At 39.6% G+C, this 23366-nt stretch overlaps 1 protein-coding gene across 3 annotated transcripts in view; it reads right to left on the bottom strand.

The window, feature by feature from the left end:
• ZNF106 (zinc finger protein 106) overlaps positions 1-20272 on the bottom strand; it is a 63752-nt gene extending 43480 nt beyond the window's left edge. For 2 of the 3 annotated variants that reach the window (XM_041742134.1, XM_041742152.1), the window contains exons 1-2: positions 20135-20272; positions 997-1082 (exon numbers count right to left, since the gene is read on the bottom strand). In XM_041742134.1, the coding sequence (XP_041598068.1) occupies positions 997-1050 (54 nt within the window). In that variant the 5' untranslated portion in view covers positions 1051-1082; positions 20135-20272. Of the gene's footprint in view, positions 1-996; positions 1083-20134 lie in introns of those variants that run through there. The other variant, XM_041742143.1, reaches the window with a different exon arrangement.
• Positions 20273-23366: the final 3094 nt, after the last annotated feature.

Genomic DNA, 23366 nt, shown 5'->3' with positions numbered 1-23366 from the left:
AAATTTTGAAGGACAATCCAAAGCATCCTAAAAGCTTAGAAAAAAAATTTCTCAGTAGTTAAATCAGTACTACTTTGAAAGCAAAGGATAAAGACAAGAAAAAGCAAAACAATGAGACAAAATGCAGCCAATTTCCCTGAGGCACAGGTAAATTATTTTAGTTCTTAAAAATGCGTTTTTCAGGGATCCCTGGGTGGCGCAGCGGTTTGGCGCCTGCCTTTGGCCCAGGGCGCGATCCTGGAGACCCGAGATCGAATCCCACGTCAGGCTCCCGGTGCATGGAGCCTGCTTCTCCCTCTGCCTGTGTCTCTGCCTCTCTCTCTCTCTCTCTCTCTCTCTCTCTCTGTGACTATCATAAATAAATAAAAAAATTAAAAAAAAAAAATGCGTTTTTCTCTGAGCAACATCCCCACCTTGTGGACAGCTAGGATACTGTTAACACCATTTCTGATGTGTTGCACTTTTCTTTCACTAGCAAAGGCAGAAACAGAATCCAGGTACAGACAACAAATGCTGTATCCTTAGCTAATCAGAGTAGTATAATCTTGGGACACCTGGGTGGCTCGGCGGTTGAGCATCTGCCTTTGGCCCGCTCCCTGCAGGGAGCTTTCTTCTCCCTCTGCCTGTGTCTCTGCCTCTCTCCCTCTTTCTCTCTCTCTGTGTCTCTCACGAATAAATAAAATCTTAAAAAAAAAAAAAAAGTAGTATAACCTCAAATAAACTGAATTTTAAGGTATTTCTCTATAATTGGTTACAGACTAAATTAGTAACGATTATCAACTTTTGAGAATCCTCAAATTCTGGGTAGAGATTTAATAATATAGTTATTGGCTTTATGAGCTAATAAAAGAGAAACCAGTGGAATGAGACTATGATTACGAAAGAAGCATTAATAAGACACTGTTAAAAGCTTTTATCCATCTACAAATCCCATGTCTTTGGAAGAAAAAAAAGATCAGTCATAAAGCTTCAGATTCTCCCTCTTCTATTTATTACCTTTTTTGAGCTGTACACAATGTGGCACAATATGCATTTTCGTTCTCGTACCATAGTGACCAGATCTGAAGCACTCAACGTCACACCTGCAATGAGGAAGTAACATTTAGTAACCTTTCTCCCCTGGGATGTCTTCTTCACCTTAACATAGCTAAAAATACAAGTCTTACATCTCCCTCACCTCCACCCTGTTCCTCCCAGTCTTCCCATTTTGGTAAATGAAAATTCAAGTTTTCCAGGTACCTAGGGCAAAAACTTTGAAAGTCATCCTTGACCCCTCTTTCTCACCCCATATCCACTCTCATTAGCAAATCCTGTCAGTCTTCCTTTGAAATACAACCCAAATCCAACTGTCATCTCACGAGGCACTAGCTTACTGATTTGCCTCCCTAATTCCACTCTTGTCCTCTTAATAGTCTATTCTCAAAATGGAAGCCAAAGATTCTAACAGGATTCTTCTAAAATTTAAGTCAGATCATTTAACTCCTCTGTGCAAAATCTTCCAACAGATTCCCACCTCACTCACACAACATCCAGTCCTTTGCCATGAGCTAGAAAATCTGTTTCCTTTCTTGCTGACTCCATGCCCCACCCTCATTGCCTCTATCACTCCATTCCAGTCACACTGCCCTTGCTAGGTTTTGATCATACCAGGGATTCTCCCACCTAGGGTTTCTACATTTCCTATTCTTTCTGCCTGGAATATGCTTCCTTAAGATATTTTTATGGCTCACATGGCTCACTCTCTTACTTTATTTCCATCAGTATTTGAAATGTTGCTTCACTAGGAAGGGCCTTCCCTGACATACAATGCTGTATTTTTTGCTCCCTATTCCTTCTATCCTCCTATTAACCTGCTTCATTTATTTTTTTGCTTCAAAAAGCTTTGTTGTTTCCATCTAGTCCTTGACTTGGGTGAGGGCTCCAGGGTGGTAAAAAGCTGCCTAATGGCTGCAAGGGGAGGCTTAGGAAGAAGCCCTGACACCAGGGGGATGCCAGAAGGCCTCTCAGAGGCCACTGGGCTCTAGAGGCTCTTAGTCATGGTTGAGGGTGAGCCTTTGGAAGAGATACTTGCCCAGCCCAGTCCAACCAGGGGGGCAGTCAATCTGCAGACCTCAGTCAGGTGGTTGTCCATCTTCTAGATGGGAGTTTCACCTGCTCATCTAGAAAATGGCTCTCCAAGAAGTCACAGAGATGAGTTTCTGCACAGGCAAAACCCAGGCATGCACATATATAAAGGCCTGATTCAGGTTCTTCTCCAGAACCACAGCATCTCCCAAAGTGTCCAAGGTTTCATCCCACTCATCTTAGGACAGTTCTGCACCTCCTGTTAGAGGGCATGGCTACCCACTGGTTTTGTATCTTCAGGAGATACTAGGCACCTTCACCTTCTAACTTGTAGAAGAAATGCCAGAGCCACAACATCATGGTAGAAATACAAACCCAGAGAGAAGTAGGTATAGAAGGCCCACAGATATAGGCTGGCCAGGTGGTCGACAGCAGCCTCCATCTCAGTGGAATAGTTCTGATGTATCTGGGAGCTCATGTTTGATTGGCAGTAAGGAATAAGCTCAGAAAAACAGTGCTGGCTGGTCTTAGAGGCAGGGGAGCGCTTAGAAGATGGTCTGGAAGGTTGCAATTGGAAAAGAGGTTGGAGAGTGGTAGGAGACTGGAAGAAGGGATGTTCCTGGGTCTATTCTATCCAAATACTGTTGCAAAGACAGACAGATCCATGGGACCAGTAAGTGTGCTACCCTTTTTTTTTTTCTTTAAATGTTTTAATAGCACTGTAGTAGACTGTTTCTGTAGATGGCCACAACATTATCTTCCACCCTAGGTGTTCTTTCACAATGTGATCTTGTCATCACCATCCATCAAATGGTGTGGTTCATTCTCCCTTCCTGTTTTGATCAATAAAATGTGGTAGAAGTAGGATGCCTGGGTGGCTCAGTCAGCTGAGCATCTGACTCTTGATCTTGGCTCAGGTCACAATCAGGGTGGTGAATGGAGCCCCACATCACCCCACATCAGGCTCGCTCAGCAAGGAGTCTCCTTAATGTTCCCTCTCTCCCTCTGCCCCTCCCCCTGCTCTCTCTCTCTCTCTCTCAAATAAATAAATAAATAAATCTAAAAAAAGTGTGGTAGAAGTGACAAAGTAGTCTCAGTAGTCCCAGTCTGAGACTGGGACTTAAAAAATGTGTAGCTTCTGCCTTTGCACATTTGGAATACTCCCTCTTAGAACTCAGCCACCAGCTGTGAGAATGAAAGCCCAAGCCACAAGGAGAGGACAAAGGGAAAAGAACTGAGGCCCAGCTGAGCACCCGAACAACCAGCACCATCTGACAACCACGTTGGGAGAGTGAGCCATCTCAGTGTTCCAAGCCCACTTGTTCCAACCCCAAGTAAGATGACTTAAAGAACTAAGCAGATGAGCCATTTTCAATCCATAGAATGTTAAGAAACAATAAAATATTTCTTTTAAGCCAGTAAATTTTGGGATGGTTAAAGAGCAAGAGATAACTGAAGCAAGCAAATCTTATTACCTGATATAGCAAAATTTCTTTTTAATTCTTTATTTCCAGGGACTTCGTGTATTTTGTTCACTAGTATGTATCTAGCACTTGGGCAGCCCAGGTAGCTCAGTGGTTTAGCGCCACCTTCCACCCAGAGCATGATCCTAGAGACCAGGGATCGAGTCCCACGTCAGGCTCCCTGCATGGAGCCTGCTTCTCCCTCTGCCTGTGTCTCTGCCTCTCTCTCTCTCTGTCTCTCGTGAATAAATAAAATCAATCTTAAAAAATAAATAAATAAATAAATAAATAAATAAATAAATAAATAAATAAATAAATCTAGCACTTAAAATAGTATATGCCATAATGTAGGTACCCCAGTAAGCATTTGTTGAACTGTTTCAAATGGAACTATCTTCGGTTACCAAATGTGAGACAGAGAAAGCTAAGTAAATACTGTGATTTGGATTAAGACCAGAAGGTTTTCTATTTTACTGTCCTCTAGCACTAGCCTATTTTCCTCTTGCATCTCTGCAAAGATGCCCTACATGAGAATTTAATTTCATTCCCCAAGCAGCATTGTTTTTCCCTCTACACACACAACACCAGGCTCTAATAGAGATATCTGCTTCCTTGCCTGGGTTCCTTCCTAAGGGAATTTAAAATTGTGAAGTAACAAAGTTATAAACTATCCTAATTTAATCTATAACTCCTAGACAACATGGTGGAAGGACCAGTGAGGAAGAGGCCTACAGTTCTCTACTTCTGGTCACTCAGCAGTTTCCTTGCTACTGTAACCCAGTTCATACCACTCCTGAATTTCTGAAATAATTTTACTCAGTAACAAAGAGCAAACACCAAAAGAAGATTATAGGGTAAAATTTTGGCCATTTGAGGAAACTGAATGTCAACTACCTAGTATAACAAAGAAACAGACCTTCAGAGATAAGCACAGTATTATTCATGCTTCTAGTACTACTACTCTCTCGCATCTCAAAATTAACATAAATCACTGGTGCTCTGTGTCACTGTGTAATTATTCTTTTAATTCCCCTATATCTTAATGTTTACTTCAATTTTAATTACTGTTTACATGCAGTATTTTATTTCACCCAACAAGCGTTTATGGAGCACAAAGCACTGTTCTAAGAATTGAGGAAACAGTTATATGTCCAGAAATGTGTTTTGTTTTTGTTTTTAAAGTAGGCTCCATGCCCAATGTGGGGCTTGAACTCATGACTCTGAGATCAAGAGAGGCATGCTCCACTGACTGAGCCAGTCAGGCAGCCCATGTCTGGAAATGTTTCTAATAGTGCTCCAAGTTATCAACCATCACAGCAAAACAGGAACAACAACAACAACAACAAAAACTAAGAAGCAACAAAGTCAACAAAAAAATGTGACTTCTGGCATAAGCAACAACTGCTATTATGCTGTTTTTACATATTATCAACTGTGAACAGAGCACTAAAATACAAACTGTGTTTCTATTTAATAAAGCCAAAGGCATCGATTCCTAATAAATGGATAAAAAAAGTCATATAATAAAAACATTCTCTGGGACGCCTGGGTGGCTCAGCAGTTGAGTGTCTGCCTTCAGCTCAGGTCGTGATCCCAGGGTTCTGGGATGGAGTCCCAGGTCGGGCTCCCTGCGAGGAGCCTTGCTTCTCCCTCTGCCTATGTCTCTGCCTCTCTCTGTTTCTCATGAATAAATAAATAAATAAAATCTTTAAAATAAATAAATTAAATAAAAACATTATCAAGTTTTTAACTGAAGACTCACTCTTTTTATTTTGTTTTCTCTTCACAAGCTCCATGTTTCTAACCTGCATAAATTAGGTAAATTCATTTCATTTCTGTAAAAAAAACATTAAAAGTATAACTGCTAGCAAAGCAGTTAATCAATAAGGAGGACCTAGTATATAAGCACTAAGCTGAAAGAATTCCAGCCAAAGACAAAGGAAATTTAATTTCTACATCCTTGATCTGGGTTAATATAGGATTTTAATTAAGCTTTCTGAAATACTCGAATTAGCTCACAGCTTTCTAGATGGGAACCACTGCTCTCTTTAAAGATCTTAACAGGGGATCCCTGGGTGGCTCAGCGGTTTAGCACCTGCCTTTGGCCCAGGGCGCGATCCTGGAATCCTGGGATCGAGTCCCACGTCGGGCTCCCGGCATGGAGCCTGCTTCTCCCTCCTCCTGTGTCTCTGCCTCTCTCTCTCTCTCTCTCTGTCTATCATAAATAAATAAATAAATCTTAAAAAAAAAAAAAAAAAAAGATCTTAACAAAAAGGTGCCTGGGTGACTCAGTAGGTTAAGCATTTCTGATTCACGATTTTGGCTCAGGTCATGATTTCTGGGTCTTCAGACCAAGCCCGGCGTCAGGCTCTAAGCTGAGCGTGGAGCCCGCTTGGGATTCTCTCTCACCTTCTGTCCCGTCCCTGCTCACTCACTCATGTGCTCTCTCTCTCATTCACTCTCTTAAAAAATAAATAAAAATAAAATAAAGGTCTTAACAAGTATTAGAAGTCAAGGAAATAGAAACCATCCAATTCTGCAATCTTGAAGTACTTGAGAGGTTACATTCTATAATTGACAGATCTTCTAAGCACTAGAAGAACATCTCCAAAAGAAACCAGAGCTTTAAATGATACACTGGACCAGATGAATTTCACAGATATCTACAGAACTTTACATCCAAACGTAACTGAATACACATTCTTCTCAAGTGCACATGGAACTTTCTCCAGAATAGACCACATACTGGGTCACAAATCAGGTCTTAACCAATACCAAAAGATTGGGATTGTTCCCTGCATATTTTCAGACCATAATGCTTTGAAACTAGAACTAAATCACAAGAAGTAGTTTGGAAGGATTTCAAACATGTGGAGGTTAAGGACCATCCTGCTGAAAAAGATGAAAGGGTCAACCAGGAAATTAGGGAAGAATTAAAAAGATTCATGGAAACTAATGAGAATGAAGATACAACCATTCAAAATCTTTGGGATACAGCAAAAGCAGTCCTGAGGGGGAAATACATCACAACACAAGCATCAATCCAAAAACTGGAAAGAACTCAAATACAAAAGCTAACCTTGCACCTAAAGGAGCTGGAGAAAAAAAACAGCAAATAGATTCTACACCCAGCAGAAGAGAATTAATAAAGATTCGAGCAGAACTCAATGAAATAGAAACCAGAAGAACTGTGGAACAGATTAACAAAACCAGGAGTTGGTTCTTTGAAAGAATTAGTAAGATAGATAAACCATTAGCCAGCCTTATTAAAAAGAAGAGAGAAAAGACTCAAATTAATAAAATCATGAATGAGAAAGGAGAGATCACCACCAATACCAAGGTTTCCTGCATCCAGTATCTTTGAGCATAAGCTTAGAAGTATTTTACTCATTAGCATTCCTACTGTTTATATTATCTGCCCTAACACAACACTTAGCAAGAGTTCATGTACCAAACACTCTTTTTTAATAAGCACAGGGCTAACACAAAGACCAGAAGTTAAGGCTATGACCAGAAAAAGGCATTAAAAGTTGAGCACCCCCAAATGAAGCTGTTCACAATGGCCATCAACCAGGCAAGGAAACGGACAGGGTGGTCCATTCCTTACTCAATTCTGGAACCTGGCAAGCATTATATCTTACAGGGAAAAGTAACTGAGAAGAAACCAACTCTAACAAGGTAATAAAATATTAGCAAATGTTATCATCATATAACATACGAAGTGTTAAGCCAAAAGATAGCTTGTACAAACATCATTTTCTTTTGTTTTTAATATTTATTTATTCATGAGAGACACACAGAGAGAGGCAGAGACACTGGCACAGGGAGAAGCAGGCTCCATGCAGGGAGCCTGATGCAGGACTCGATCCCAGGACCCAGGGACCCATACCCTGAGCCAGAGGCAGACGCTCAACCACTGAGCCACCCAGGCGTCCCAACAAACATTGTTTTAAAAGTCTAACTGAGGGATCCCTGGGTGGCGCAGCGTTTGGTGCCTGTCTTTGGCCCGGGGTGCGATCCTGGAGACCCGGGATCGAATCCCACGTCGGGCTCCCTGCATGGAGCCTGCTTCTCCCTCTGCCTGTGTCTCTGCCTCTCTGTCTCTGTGTGACTGTCATGAATAAATAAAGAAAATCTTAAAAAAAAATAAATAAAAGTCTAACTGGGTAGCTTGTCGCACTTATGTAACAACTTAAAAAGGTTTTATTGCTGTACTCAATATATATTTTACAGATATTAAAATTTAAAATTCCATGACATGAAATTCTGTGACATGGAGATACGTTCATTACTTTCTGCCCATGGATGCCACTGAGTCTCCCCTCCCACCACAGTCATGTCTAAGAGTCTCTGAAAGAGCCTGGATAGTCACAGAAGCTTTTCATCAGAGGTTTGAGCTTTAACTGATGAGAGTCTGAAGAGCCATTTTGAGCAACAGGGAACACTTACAAATTGTGTAGTAATGAGCGATCCAAACATTAAGCACTCCACGGGCTTTGGGTTTGTCACATATGCCACTGTGGAGGAGATGGATGCAGCCATGAATACGAGGCCACACATGGTGAATAGAAGAGTTGTGGAACCAAAGAGGGCTGTCTCAAGAGAAGATTCTCAAAGACCTCGTACCCACTTAACCATGAGAAAGATTTCTGTTGGTGGCATTAAAGAAGCACTGAAGAACATCATCTAAGAGATTATTTTGAACAATACTGGAACACTGAAGTGATGAAATCATGACTGACCAAGGTGGTGTCAAAAAGGGAGGCTTTGCTTTTGTAACATTTGATGACCGTGACTCTGGAGACAAGACTGTTATTCAAAAATACCTTACTGAATGGCCAGAACTGTGAAGTAAGGAAAGCCCTATCTAAGCAAGAGATGGCTAATACTTCATCCAGCCAAAGAGGTTAAAGTGGCTCTGGAAACTGTGGAAATGGTTTTGGTGGGAATGACATCTTTGATCATGGAGGAAACTTCAGGGGCAAAGTGGCTTTGGTGGCAATCGAGGTGGTGGTGGATATGGTAGCAGTGGGGATGTTATAAGGGATCTGGTAATGACAGAAGCAACTTTGGAGGTGGTGGAAGCTATCACGATTCTGGCAATTACAATCAATCTTCAAATTTTGGACCCATGAAAGGAGGTAATCTTGGAGGCAGAAGCTCTGGCCCGTATGGTGGTGGAGGCTAATACTTTGCCAAACCACAAAACCAAGGTGGCTATGGTGGTTTCAGCAGCAGCTATGACAGTGACAGGAGGTTTTAATTACCAATAGGAAACAAAGTTTAGCAGGAGAAGAGAGCCAGAGAAGAGACAAGGAAGCTACAGGTTACATCAGATTTGTGAACTCAGTCAAGCAAAGTGGTGGCAGGCACACCTGCTACAAAGAAGACAGGTTTTAGACAATACTCATGTGTATGGGCAAAAAACGTGATTAATTGTATAAGAGGTTATTTTAGTTTCTGTTCTGTGAAAAGTGTAAAGCATTCCAACAAAGGGTGTTAATGTAATTTTTTTGGCACCCCTGCAGTTGATTGCTAAATGTAACAGTCTGATCACAATGCTGAATAAGCATCTTTAAAAAAACTGGGGGGAAAAATTAATTAATTTAAAAAATTAAAAAATTAAAAAACTGGGGGCACCTGGATGGCTCAGTTGGTTGGGCGTTCGACTCTTGGTTTCAAGCTCAGGTCATGATCTTGGGGTTGTGGAATCACAGACTCATGTAAGGCTCCTTGCCCAGTGGGGAGTCTGCTTGGGTTTCTCTCTCTCTTTCTCCCCCACTCCCTCTGCCCCTCCATCTCTGTTGCTCTCACACGCTCTCCCTCTAAAATAAAGAAATCTTTAAAAATAAATAAATAAATAAAAAACAATTCTGTGGCATGAATTACAATCACTGCAAGCTAGTGAGTCTAGCTAACTGCCCAACATTCTCCTCAAAAACTTTTGCTGTTCTCCATGCATCTTGTTGCTAACAATATATTCAATAATCATCTACTTTTGTATATAAAGTACTTTTATATAGATGATTATAATAGCAATCAACTTCATTATTTCTTTGTATAGAATCTTTTAAGTTCATCCCTGACGATAGTCATGGTGTAATACAATAAAGCATTTACTTTAGCAGTTTGATGTTAATAGCTTTCTAAATGCCTTTGTCCTATAGTTAAGAAAGTAAGTCTCTAAAAAGGTCACCATATATTTTACCAGATTTTAGGGCGGAGTTTATATGCCACTAATATAGTGGTATTTGGAAATTCTGGAATGCTCAACATCACTCTGTAAATGTCAAAAGTCTAATGTTCACTAAAAGCTCACATGGGGGAGCCTGGGTGACTCAGTTGGTTAAGTGTCTGACTCTTGGTTTGGGCTCAGGTTGTTGATCTAATGGGTTGTGGCATTGAGCCATAAAGCTGTTGAGCACTTGCTCTCTAACAAATAAATGAAACTTAAAAAAAATTTTTTTAAATTAAAGGTCACATGCATACTGTGCATGCGGCAGTGATATATCTAAATATCACAGCAAGTAAGTAGCAAAACTATGCTTAGACAAAATTTGGTAGTGTTCAAAAATTCAGCATTTCAACAGCTTGGAAATTTTCCTAGGGCTCAAATTTACTTTGAAATTGCCAGCCTAAAAAGAGCAGCCATATAATATCCTCCCAAATGGTCTCAGCAACCTCTCTTAAACTACTCTCAGGTAATCCTGTACTTTCCTAATTCCTAACACTGCAGCAGATCTCTCTCTCTCTCTCTCTCTCTCTCTCTTTGAAGGTTTTATTTATTTATTCATGAGAGACAGAGAGACAGGCAGAGACACAGGCAGAAGGAGAAGCAGGCTCCATGCAGGGAGCCCGAAGTGGGACTCAATCCCGGGACTCCAGGATCATGCCCCGCCGAAGGCAGGCGCCAAATTGCTGAGCCACCCAGGGATCCCCCCAGAAGTAATCTCTTTAAAATTCAAATCTGTTCATAATATTCCGTTTTCTCCCTGTTTTTTGTTTTTGTTTTGTTTTGTTTGGTTTTTTGGAAAATTTCAAACACAAAAATGCTGAAAGAATAGTGAATATCCCACACTCAGTTTCCCATACATCCCTATATCTACCACCTAGATTCTACCATTAACATTTTACTATATTTGCTTTATCAGATACATACCTATCCATTTATCCTTAATCACTTAGTCATAACATATTATGATTTGGTAATAGTTTGTCCAGAATTACTTATGGACTATGTTCAAAAGGCACACTCCTGTAATTTTCTTTTAAATCTATAATGTTTATATTAGGTTTTAATTATTGGGGTTATGCTGACCTAGTGAAAGGAGTTTGGAAGTGGTTCCCCTTTGTCTATTTTCTGAAAGCCTATATAAGTTCGGTGTTATTTCTTCTTAAATACTTGATAGAATTCTTCAATGAAACCATTATGGCCCTAAGTTTTCTTTGTAAGTTTTTATCATTATTCCACTTCTTACTATATGCTTATTCAGACCTAGTTTCAACTTGTGACAGCTTTAGTATATCATTATTTTCAAGAAACTGTCCAGTTATGTTGTTAAATTGTTTGGCATAAGATCTTATTGTTTCAAAGAATCTGTAGTGGTAAATCCCTTTCATTTCTGATACTAGTAATTTGTATTGTTTTTTATCAGTGTACCAATGGGTTTAACAACATTATTGATCTTTTCAAAGAACCAACTTCTGACTTTATAATTTTGTGTATTGTTTGTTTTTTTCTATTTCACTAATTGCTTCTGGTGTCTTCTTTCTTTCCTTCTATATACTTTGGGAATACCTTGCTCTGTAGTAGCTTCATAAGTTAGGCCACTGTTTTTAGACCTTTTTTCTCTAAAATAGACGTTTAAAGTTACAACCTTCCCTCTACACACTCCATTAACTGTATCCTACAAATTTTCAAAGCACTTTTTAATATACTATTTACCCTAGAATAGTTTTTAAACTTACAGAGAAATTGCAAAAATAGTAAAGTACCATACCCCACTCCCAGTTTCCTGTATTATTTAAATCTTGCATTAGTATGACAGGTTGTCATAACTGACAAATCCATATTGATACATTATTATTAATTTAAGTGCATATTTTATTTTCTCATTTTTTACCTAGTATACTTTTTCTCTTCCAGGATCTCAACCAGGATACCACATTACATTTGGTTGTAATGTCTCCTCAAGCTCCTCTTGGCTATGACCATTATCCCACAATTTTTGATGCTCTAACTTTCATTATCTAGTTCAAATTACTTTGTCTCTTGTGATTTCTTCATTCACACATAGGTTTAGACGTGTCACTGAATCTCCAAATATATGGGTTATTTGAGATATCCTGATTTCTACTTTAATCCTATCAAGGTCAAAGAACATATTCTGTATTATTTCAATCCTTTCAAATTTATTGAGACTTGATTTACAACCCAGCATCTGGTCTATAAGTATATTTGGGAAAAGAAGTATATTCTGTAATAGTTGGGTGGAGATCTCTACTGACTTTTTGCTTGTTTAGTTGTCTATCAGTTGTTGAGTGTTAAAATCTTTATGATTTTTTAAAATTTTATCCATTTTTTAAATGTGTTTTGAGCCTCTGTATTAGGCACATATATGATTATGTTATGAACTGACCTTTTTGTCATTATGAAATGACCCCCGTAACTCTGGCAACACACTTTATCTTGAACTCTACTTTATCTGATATAAATATAGCCACACCAGCCTTTTTATGCTTACTAACTGAAAGGCATACCTTTTTCCATGCATTTACTTTTTAGCCAATTTGTCTGTAATTATTGAATCAGAGCATCTATTCTATTGAACTAAATGAAATTATTGATATGGCTGGATTAGGTCTACCATTATTTCTGTTCGGCTGTACCTCTATCTTCTTGTGGATTATTCACTTTAATTTTTCTACTAGCTTTTTAACAACACTTCTTCGTATTTTTTCCATAGTGAGTGCTCTAGCAATTACAAAATACATCCCACAGTGAATGCTCTAGGAATTACAAAATATCCTTCTCAATTTTACACCTAACTAAATGCTAGTAATTTGCCACTTCACATAATATATACAAACTTTGCTACCATATAGGACCATTTACCCCCATCTCCCATCCCATGCTTTATCATATGTTTTATATCTACATTATGTGATGATCTCCACAAGATGCTTTTTAAATTATCATTTGAACAGTTACATGTTGTTTTAAGAAATTAAAAGATTTGTATTTATCCACATATTTACCATTCCTAATGTTTTTTATTTCCTTATGAAGAAGATTCAAGTTTCCACTTCCATTTACCTTCAGACTGAAGAACTTGAGCATTTCTTATAGTGCAAACCTACTAGTTGTGAATTCCCTTGGCTTTCTTTTATCGGACAGTATTTTTATTTCACTTTCATTCTCGAAGGCTATACTACTGAATCTGAAATTTTGGTGGATCTGTCAATTTATGCCTTTCACTAAATTGGGAGCTTTTCAGCCATTGTATTTTCAAGTACTTTTTCTTTCCCATTCTATCACCTCTCCTCCTGGGACTTTAATTACCTATGTTAGAATTTTTTAAATTGCCCCCAGGTCCTTGAGAATATGCTCCTTTTCCGCTTTTACTATTCTTCTGTTCTAAATACTGAGTAATTTTTACTGATCTTTAATTTCATAGATTCTTTTGTCAGTTATCTCTATTCTGCTTTTAGCTCATCCAGTTTATTTCCAGTATATTTTTCAACTTTAGAATATCCATTTGGTTATTTAATACCCATTGTTTGTGAGCATATTTTCCTATGCATTGCTTTCCTTTTCTTTACTAATACAGTTACAAAAGTTCCAAATCATTTCCTACTAATTTCAACATTTGAGTACTTTAAGGTTAGTCTCTGTAGATTCGTCTTTTAACTTTCCCTGATATTTTATATATAAATAATTTTGGAATATATGCTGCATGTTGTAAATGTTATGTTGTGGAAGCTCTGGATTCTCTTACATTCCTCTGAAGAGTGTTTTTACTTTTATTTTTGTTTTAGTAGGTATCTAAATTGGTTGACTCAAACTGCAAACTCTGTCTCTTAGGTAGGTGCAATTTCAATTTAATTCTTTTATTCTTAGCTGAGCTTCTTGGAGTCTGCTCCACACACACATAGTTCAACAGTCTGCCAAGATTTGGGTAGAGTTCTTTCACAGTTTTATGTTTCTCTATGTTCCAGGATTCTCCTCTCACTTCCCAACAGCTGTGTTTGCTTTGAGGCTTATCTTTTGGTTCTTCAGGCCAGAAACACTGGAAGTTTATTGTCATAATTTTAATCATGCTACCTACCTGGCACAGATTGGAGCCATGAAAATGGGAAATCATGCCCATGTAGTTCTGTTCCGCAAGTGTTGATTCCCTTCCAGAATCTGCTTGCTCTGGGTAACTCCCCAGTGAATTTAGTTGTATTATGTACTTCTGATCTCATAGTTGTTATCTGCAAGAGGGTCTACCAGTAGGAGCTTACTAAGCCATGACCAGAACTGGACTCCCATGCTTGCACTTTTGAGAGCCTTCAGCCTGACTAAATGGCTCCAGGCAATGTCCAAGCACATGGGGCTGATCAAAAAAGACTTACTGTCGTCAGCCCTATGATGGAGTAGGAGGCCTTACTTTTAGTGACAAAGTTGGCTGAGGTCTAGGTGACTCTTGAAAGAGGCAGCTGTCTTTCACGAAATGGCTCAGCATTCTAGTTTACTTCAATTTCACCTTCACCTAAACATACACTTCTATGATTCCCTCAACCATACATTGAAAAAACCAACCCCCTACACTCTTCTATGTTTTATGCCTCAGTCCCTGACTTTTAAAAGCCCTTCAATGTATCCCATTACTTAAAATAAAAACCAAAATATTTAACAAAGCCCACTCGATAGGACCCTTGCTACTAAGTACTAGGTTTGAGCTACTTTTCCTCTAGATCTCTATACACCAGACAAAAATAGTATTCCCAGTTCTTTCCATCTACCATGTTCCTTCTCCCCCCTTTCATATGTTGGTCCCTCTTCCTAGAATGCTTTTAATTCCTTTCCATCTTGTTAACTACTCATCCTTCAAATAAATCTCAGTCCAAATGTCAGCTACCTGGGGAAGTATTCCTTGATCTCTCAGATTAGGCCATATTCCCTCAAATACACTTCTCTCCTAAAATCATATACTTTCTTCATAACACTTATCACAACTCTGACTATTTCTAATGCTGGAACAGAATAGCAATTCTCAACCATATCAGACCCAGGCTCTTTTTTTCTAAAACATTACAGGAATTTTCATTCATACACAAATATGAGGGATTCTTATAACACTCCTCAGTGTGCTCATCAACAAGCTTCCCCAACTGTCATCACACAATTATTCTTTCAAGATATGTATCTTTATTATAAATATTTTGTAATATCTCCTATCCTTAATAAAATGAAATTCAGACCTCATGTAACTTACACAAGTAAAATTTAAAGTATCAATATAATGTTTAACTAAAACAGAAAAGTAATTTATCAGAAAATAGTATATATTTCCAAATATAAATGTTTGGGCATGACTAGATTAAATAATGTAAGACTATGAATGTGACAACTACAAATATAGACTGATAAAGGCACGTTATATTTTGATAAAAATACCAGGAATAGCACTGCTGTCTGTGGTATGATTTTCCAAAATGGGGGCCAACTTTTATAAACTTTCTGAAATAAAGAAAGCACAATCTCTTTACGTACACAGTAACTGTGCTTTATGCAAAAACAAAAACAAAAAACCAGAATTAACATGTAAAACAAATTGGTTCTAGGCCATAAGATCATAAACAGATTTTTCACCTACATGAACATCTTCTGGGACATTTGAAAGTGATGTAAAATGTGTAACAATTTTTTACTGTATAGGGTAGGAATGTCCTTTACGTTGCAGGATGTCTAACAACCCTGATTTCCATCCACTAAAGTCAGTGTCATCCTCTCAATGATTTTTGAAATCAAAGAACATCCCACAAATTTCCACACCTCCCTAGGCGATAATCTCAAACTCATTAAAAACCACTACATTAAAGGAAGACAGCAAGATCTCTATAGCCAGACTGCTTGTGTTTGAAACCTGGCTCTATCACTTACTAGTTGTGTGCAATCTTGACCAAGTAATTTAATATTTCTGTGCATCCATAAAATAAAAGTATTATTAGTATCAATATCATAGGGAATAAATAAAAAAGGAATGAGGAATAAATAAAAAATCCACATAAAGCATTTGGCACAAAGCAGGTAGTGAATCTTTGCTATAGTCATTAGTATAATTATTTGCTTAATGACTACTTCTCCCATTAGGAGGTAAGCTCATTGACAGCTAGCAGGAACACCTGTCTTGTTCATCATTTTATTCCTATGAGTTGCCACATCATCTAATATAGAATAGGTACTCAATACTGTTGAATGAATGAATACAAGTTAGCAAAGACATTTGGAATATAAACAATAAAAGCTGGAGTATAACCTTTAACAATATTATTTTAGGTTATGCTACTAAGATACTTCTATATAAGAATGTCAAAATTTATACTAATGGCATACATATAAACATGCAGGGTATCTCTAGTGGGATACCCAAGAAACTGGTAACAGTTACTGCCTGTGGGGAAAAAAACTGAAGGTGTGCAGGTTTTCACTACAGCTCTTTTTGTACTTTTCAAAAAATTAAAACAATAATACACATATACTATTTTTTTTTTATTTTTTAACTCATATTTTTATAAACCTCAAAGACTTTAGGCACAACAACCAAGACTGCATAATGCTTCCATGTATAGAACTTTTTTGGAACTCCAGAAATCATCAAGAATTTTGACATGCACGCAGTATTTTGAAATTTCAAAACGGTTCATTATAGACTAAAACATTACAGAGATTATCCCCATTTAATGACACTCCAAAATGTTTAATATCATTAGATACTGATTACTTATCCAAAAAGATATAAGGGACAAGTAGCATAACTACTAGGAGTAATAACAATTTTACATTTATATACCAGTTCATAGTTTATAAAGTATGGTGGCAAAGCATGAACTTGGAAGTAGATAAAAATACTTAAGTCTATTACCTTGAGTAAATTTTAATCTCTGAATTTCAAATTCCTCTTCTATAAAATGAGATACTACACCTAGTTATCAGGGATTGTTTTAAAAAGCAACAGCATGGGGCACCTGAGTGGCTCAGCTGGTTAAGCACTGGACTCTTGATTCCAGGTCAGGTCATGAATTCAGGATTCTGAGATGGAGCCCTGCATAGGGGGCTCTGAGCAAGGAGCCTGCTTAGGATCCTCTCTGCCTCTGCTTCCCCCACCCCAATCCCATGCTCTCTCTAATTTAAGGGGGAAAAAAAAAAAAAAAAAGCAGCAACATGGAGTGCCTGGGTGGCTCAGTTGGTTAAGTGTCCAGATTCTTGATTTCCCTTTGGTCATGACTGCATTGCTGTGGGATGGAGCCTCATAGGGCGGCTGGGGATTTCTCTCCTTCTTCCTCCGCTCCTCCCCTGCTCAAGCTCACTCACTCAATGTCTAAACAAAATTTAAAAAAAAAAAAAAAAAAAAAGGAGCAGCAATATTTTCCAGTAAGTTTTGTCTTTTTAAAGGTAATTATTTATATTTTGAATTGGTAACACTAGTTTTAAATTTTAAAAACACAAAAGGGCTTACATCTGGTTTTAAGGGAAGAAATACAATTTTACAATGAAAAACTCAGATTTACCATTGAACCCACTAACTAATCACAGCATCATTAATAGGGGAAAAACAAGAGTATATAGCTTAAGCTATTATCGTCCCAAAGTGTTTAACCTGAATCCAATGAAGCATTTACCTGTACTTTTCAGTTTAGCAGTAACCACCGAAGGAATATCACTAGAAATCAATTAGATAAATTCAGACAATTGACCAGGTCTTATCAACAAGTCAGGATGAAAAAAACAGAAAGGGAGGAAAAAAAGGTGACTTCTAGATTTTATTTATTTATTTAAAAATTTTTATTTATTTATTTATTCATGAGAGACAGAGAGAGGCAGAGACACAGGCAAAGGGAGAAGCAGGCTCCGTGCAGGGAGCCTAACGTGGGACTCAATCCCCGGTCTTCAGGATCAGGCCCAGGGCTGAAGGCGGCACTAAGCCGCTGAGCCATCCGGGCTGCCGTAACTTTTAGATTTTAAAACATTTTGAGACACAATAGCCAAATACAATACATAGACTTTAATTGTAAATAAGATCCAAAACAGAAGGGGGGAGGGGAAGGGCAATTTGGGGAAATTTAAAAATTTTTTTGGTAATCTCTACACCCAACATAGGGCTCAAACTCACAACCCCTGAGATCAAGAGTCACATGCTCCTCTGACTGAGCCAGCCAGGCGCCCCCAATATGGAGAAATTTTAAGAAACACGGGGGATTACATAATATGGAAGAATTAGTTGTTTAGTGTGATTATGTTAACAGGATAAGCAGGAAATTGTTCTTTTTATTAGAGCCGTATATCAAAGTTATTTAAAGATGTAAGGAATAAAAGCAATGTAACAACAGATTTTTAAATGATCAATTTACATGGATTCAATATAATATTTCCTCCCTTTTTCTGGATGCTTAAAAGTTTCACAAAAAAATTCTTAAAAACTTATACAGAAAATTATTCACTTCCCATTCTTGTTTCCCAGCCACGTGCACCTCCAGTCACTGTTACTAGTTTCTTACATATTCTTCCAGAGATATTCTATACATATATACGCAAATACATAAACTTAAAAAAAAAAAACGATTGCAAAACAAAACCTCTTTTGCACTTTTTTTTTCACTTAATATATGTTGGTTATTACTCAGTCTTAGCACACAGAGGGAGCTGGCTCATTCTAACAAATGCATAATTTATTTAACCAGTCCTCTACTGATGAACTCCTAGGAACTCTCATTTCTTGGTAGTCTCTTTCAGATTAGATTCTAAGAGGAAAAAACCCAACTGACTCTAAGGTTTCAATTAGAGAGTTAGCATGCTGAGTGTGCAACTGGAATATTCATATTCAAATTCTCTGCCTATGTGTTCTTATACACTGGATACACAAATTAATCTTAAACTTCCCACTAAGATATTCCAATCACAAAATACACAATATGTGTATTTCTCACAGAGCCATTCCTGGTGCCAGAACCAAGCCAGCTAGCACCTACCACTATTCCTTGTACAAGAGCCTCTTCTATAGTAGATTACATGTGCTGTGCTCTAACCTAGATAAATAATTACCATTTGCAGTTTTTCCTTTTTAAATATCATCCTTTCAATCAAAGCAACTCCTTCTGAACTAACTCTATCAGATTCCTTCACACCTTCTTACCACCTTCCAAGCCATGTTGAAGTTTTCTTCAAAAACTAGCTAGTACCTTTAAAGGCACCTACCATTTTCTAGACTGAAAAGTTAATTCTAGAAACTAAAACTGTTAGGTAGCTGCTTCTCAAAAATGCTTAGAATATTTAACTTGGTGTATCTGGAAAAAGATGAGCCTTGGCAGATATGCATTTCACCACTTACTCTAGCTAGGTTAGCTTGAGCAAATTGACATCAAACTTTCAGTGACCTAATCTGAAATATGCTTCAAACAAAACAACACAACACTTTCCATTACGGTATCTCATCAATTTTTGTGACAAACCTCAGTGTATTTGGCACATATGCAGCAGATGCCAAATAAGTCCTAACTGAATCAAAATATTATCCTCCATTGTTTCATTCACAACTAAACTGGAGAACAGGGATTTAAACAAGTTTAGGATTTCCCCTGGGGTTTAGAATAGCAAGGGCTCTTAGTGTGCAAAAGTTATTCCGGCTTGAGTAAATTCGATATAAACCACTCTGGTGGATAAAGCACCTATTTGCTAGGGAAGAGAACCTCCCTTAGGTAGAACGGCGGTCGCAAGTTTCTAAAAGCCATGGAAATCTCAAACTTCCCAATAAAATGGTTTACTCTGAGTCTCAAGGATGATTAAACTGAGCAGACTCAAGGGGGAGTGGGGTGCAAAGCATTTCCTCCCCGTAATCACGCACCGAGAACCGGACTAAACATTAAGCTGACACATAGTAAGCGCTCCATAATTAGTAACTATTATTAAGACGCATCCCACCCGGAGAGAAGACGGAAGGAGGCAAAAGAACGGAGGCTGTCAGTCACTAGAGGTCGAAAGGTGCCCCTGGCCTGTGACCCGTAGGCCTCTAAGCACCTAGACCTACGAGATCCCTGCGGAACCGGGGGCCGAAAGAGGTCGGCGGCCTCCCCGAAAGGTCAAGGTTCTTGCAAGCGCGTTTCCTGCTGGGACTAGCAGCAGAGCCGGAACGCCCCCGCGAGAATCCGTACCCCGAAGCCAGAAGCCCCGTCTGCCTGTAAAACGCGCGGGCTCAGGGAGAGGGGAGGACCGGGGTGCCGCGGCGCCGCAGCCTGCAGGAGCACAAGCCCGGCCGCGCGTCCTGCAGCCCGGAACCTTAGGGGCAGACCACCAGGACCCCGCCGTTCCCAGACGCCCCAACGCAGCCCGGCGCCTCGATACTCACACTCACAGCCGACCCCTCTTACTCCATCGGGCCGCCAAGGTCCCAGCGAGGGAGGTCCCCTAGGCCCCTCTCAGTTTTGGGTCCGGCGGCCCACTCCGGGCCCCCACCCCCCCGGGCACCACCACCGCCGCCGCCGCCGCCGCCGCCGCCAGCGCGCAGGCGCACACCGCCGCCGTCACGCTCCTTTTTTTTTTTTTCCTCTTTGCAGTCCGCCTTTCTCAATAATCTAGCTTTATTTGAACACACAAGAGTGAACAACGGACACAGGGTAAAGAGGCTTTACTGGAAAAGAAAGATCAAAGGCAGGTCGGCTTGCAGAAGTTACTCTGCAGCCCTGAACGCACCTGTGACCAGCCTCCTTAGTTCCTTTTTCATTCGTTTTGCTCTTTCTGGGCCTCCCTGTTGCTTCTACTCTCTTCCTAAATCACCAGCATTCCCTTTATGCAGTGGCAATCGTTTAAGCTAAATTTCCAACCACTCCTGCCTTGTAAAACCTACTGATGTTTAATGGAAGGTTCAAGAGCTTGAGGACAGACAGATATGAGTTCAAATCTTGACCTAGCTACTACTAATTTATGACTTTGGGCAAATTACAAGTTTTCTTGGAATCTCAGTTTCTGCACAGTTAAAATTGGGATAATGGTATCTCTCAGGGGGTTGCTAGGATTAAATGACATAATGCAGGTCAAGTGCCTATCTATGAATGGGTGCCTGTCATAAAGCAAAAAAATCCATGAATACCTATGATGATATTTTTATTAATACTTACCATGTTTATTTCCTTTATTAAATGTAGCCCATATTCATTCTCTCATGATCCTATTTTAGTAACTACAGCTAATCAGATAAATCAAGTTACATTAATATTAATAATGGTGTGAAGTGTTACTCCTATATTATTGAAGTTCTAACAATGTCTGTGTTTAACAAGATCTTCAATACCTAAAAACAAAGTAAGCACCTCCCTTCAACTATGTAGAAGTCCAGATTTGTATCTAGAGGACTGAAGAACTATTCCAATTCTGTATTTGTGACATCACAAGTCCTTGAAACACTCAAGGTCTCAGGTACAGGCTCATTCTACTCTATTTCAAAGGTATGCAATGGAAGGACTACTTTACCCCAAAAGTTCAGGGCTATAGTCCAAGGAAAAGATTGTAGAAGAGTAAGATCAGCCATTGGTGAGCATCAAGGTAATCCTAGATCAGGGTTCCTTCCTTCCTTCCTTCCTTCCTTCCTTCCTTCCTTCCTTCCTTTCTCTTTCTTTTTTTTTTTTTCTTTTTTTTTTAGGATTTATTCTATTCATTTGAGAGAGAGACAAAGACAGAGTGCAGGGGGTGAGGGGAGGGCGGGGAGTGACAGAGGGAGAGAAGCAGACTCCTAGCTGAGTGTGGAGCCCAGTGTTTGACACCATAATCCCAAAATCACAACCTGAGGTGAAACCAAGAGTAGGACACCGAACTGACTGACCCACCTGGGTACCCCTAGGTCAAGGCTTCTTAACCCTGGCACTATTGATACTTTGGAGATAACTTTTTTTTAGAGGTGAGGAGGGGAAGAGGGAGAGAGAATCTTAAGGAGGCTCCAAGCCCAGCACAGAGCCCAATGTGGGGCTGGATCTCAAAACCCTGAGATCATGACCTGAGCTGAAATCAGGAATTGGACGCTTAACCAACTGAGCCACCCAGGTGCTATTTGGAGATAATTCTTGTGCTGTCCTGTGCATTGTAGGGTGCTTAACAGCATCCCTGGACACTAGATGCCTGTAGTATCTCCCACCTTCATGTCCTTTACACGCCTTTACGTTACATCCTTTACATCCCCCACTCCAATCCCTGTCATCTTCAAAGGCCAAGATGCCTCTGGTTGAGAACCATGGCATTATACCATGGCATTATCCCAACCATAAATAAACTCAACCATACATTTTGTCCACTTCTGCCCAGAAGTGGAAGAAGTGACTGCTGCTTTAGTAAGTCACACAGGAGGTTAGAAGCTGGAGAGTTCACTTTTACCAATCTTATACAGGCCCTTGACACTGCTTAACAGTCCGACTACTTGTTCAAGGTCAACTTGTTCTATCACTTCTGTAACAATATTTCAAAACTCTCCACTTGCCTTAAAACTCCTAACTCCAGGGGCACCTGGGTGGCTCAGCGGTTGAGCATCAGCCTTTGGCCCAGGACGTGATCCTGGAGTCCTGGGATCGAGTCCCACCTTGGGCTCCCGGCATGGAACCTGCTTCTCCCTCTGCCTTTGTCTTTCCCTCTCTCTCTGTGTCACTCATGAGTAAATAAATAAAATCTCAAAAAAAAAAAAAAAAACCTCCCAACTTTTCTATTAGATGACATCATCTCCTACTTCATAGAGAAAACAGAGGTCATCAGATGAGAACTTCTTTAACTTCCTGTTACTAAACATAAAACACCTACTTCCTCTTATAATTGAGGAGGTATCTTCTCTCTCTCCCAAAACCATTATTTCTCCTCTGAAATACTTTTTTTTTTTTTTTTTAATTTCCAGCATTGTGCTCTATTCTTTGAGGCGCCTAGAAGAGTTCCTGAACCTGTTTAAAAATCCTTCAGTGGCTCTCTGAGGTCATAGCATAAAGTCCAGGCTCACTAGTCCAAAAGTGCAAAACCTTCCAAGATCGGACCCATTGCCGACTTGACTATTTAAAGCTTATTCTCCACTTCACCCGGAGATATACAATGAGCTGTAAGCCTCTAACTAGGATGAACGACGAGGAATTTACAGAAGGCGCTAATGTTCTTAATGGCACACGCTGTTCCCACGGGTTGGAAAAAACTATGGCCCTCCACCCCAGGCTTCTGGGAGAACTACTTAGCCTTCCTGATTGGAAAGTCACTTCCTCTGGGAACCCTTCCAAACATCCCTAAGAATAAGACTCTTCTTTCATTGTGCGCCAAGCCCGCCTCGGACTTTTCCAGTGCCACGCACTGTATTCTATGCACTATAATTTGTTTCCATGTCGATCTCCAATCTAGACAGATTGAAAGGCCCCGGAAGGCAGGGGAGGCATTCTTTTCGCCTTCTTTTCTTCCAGTAAACGGTTTACCCTTAACACATGCTTGTTGCACTTCGGGAGGGATCCGAATTATCCGGGTAACGGGTGAGTCCCCAGGCTCCCCGCCTGCGTGGCAGGGAGATTTAAACCCCTCAGACGCTGATTGGCTCCAGCTCCAGCGGGTGTGTCCGCGCCCGCGCGGCC

The sequence above is a fragment of the Vulpes lagopus genome, chromosome 2, assembly GCF_018345385.1.
Source record: "Vulpes lagopus strain Blue_001 chromosome 2, ASM1834538v1, whole genome shotgun sequence".
Lineage (NCBI taxonomy): Eukaryota > Metazoa > Chordata > Mammalia > Carnivora > Canidae > Vulpes > Vulpes lagopus.
This window is presented reverse-complemented; position numbering and strand designations above follow the sequence as displayed.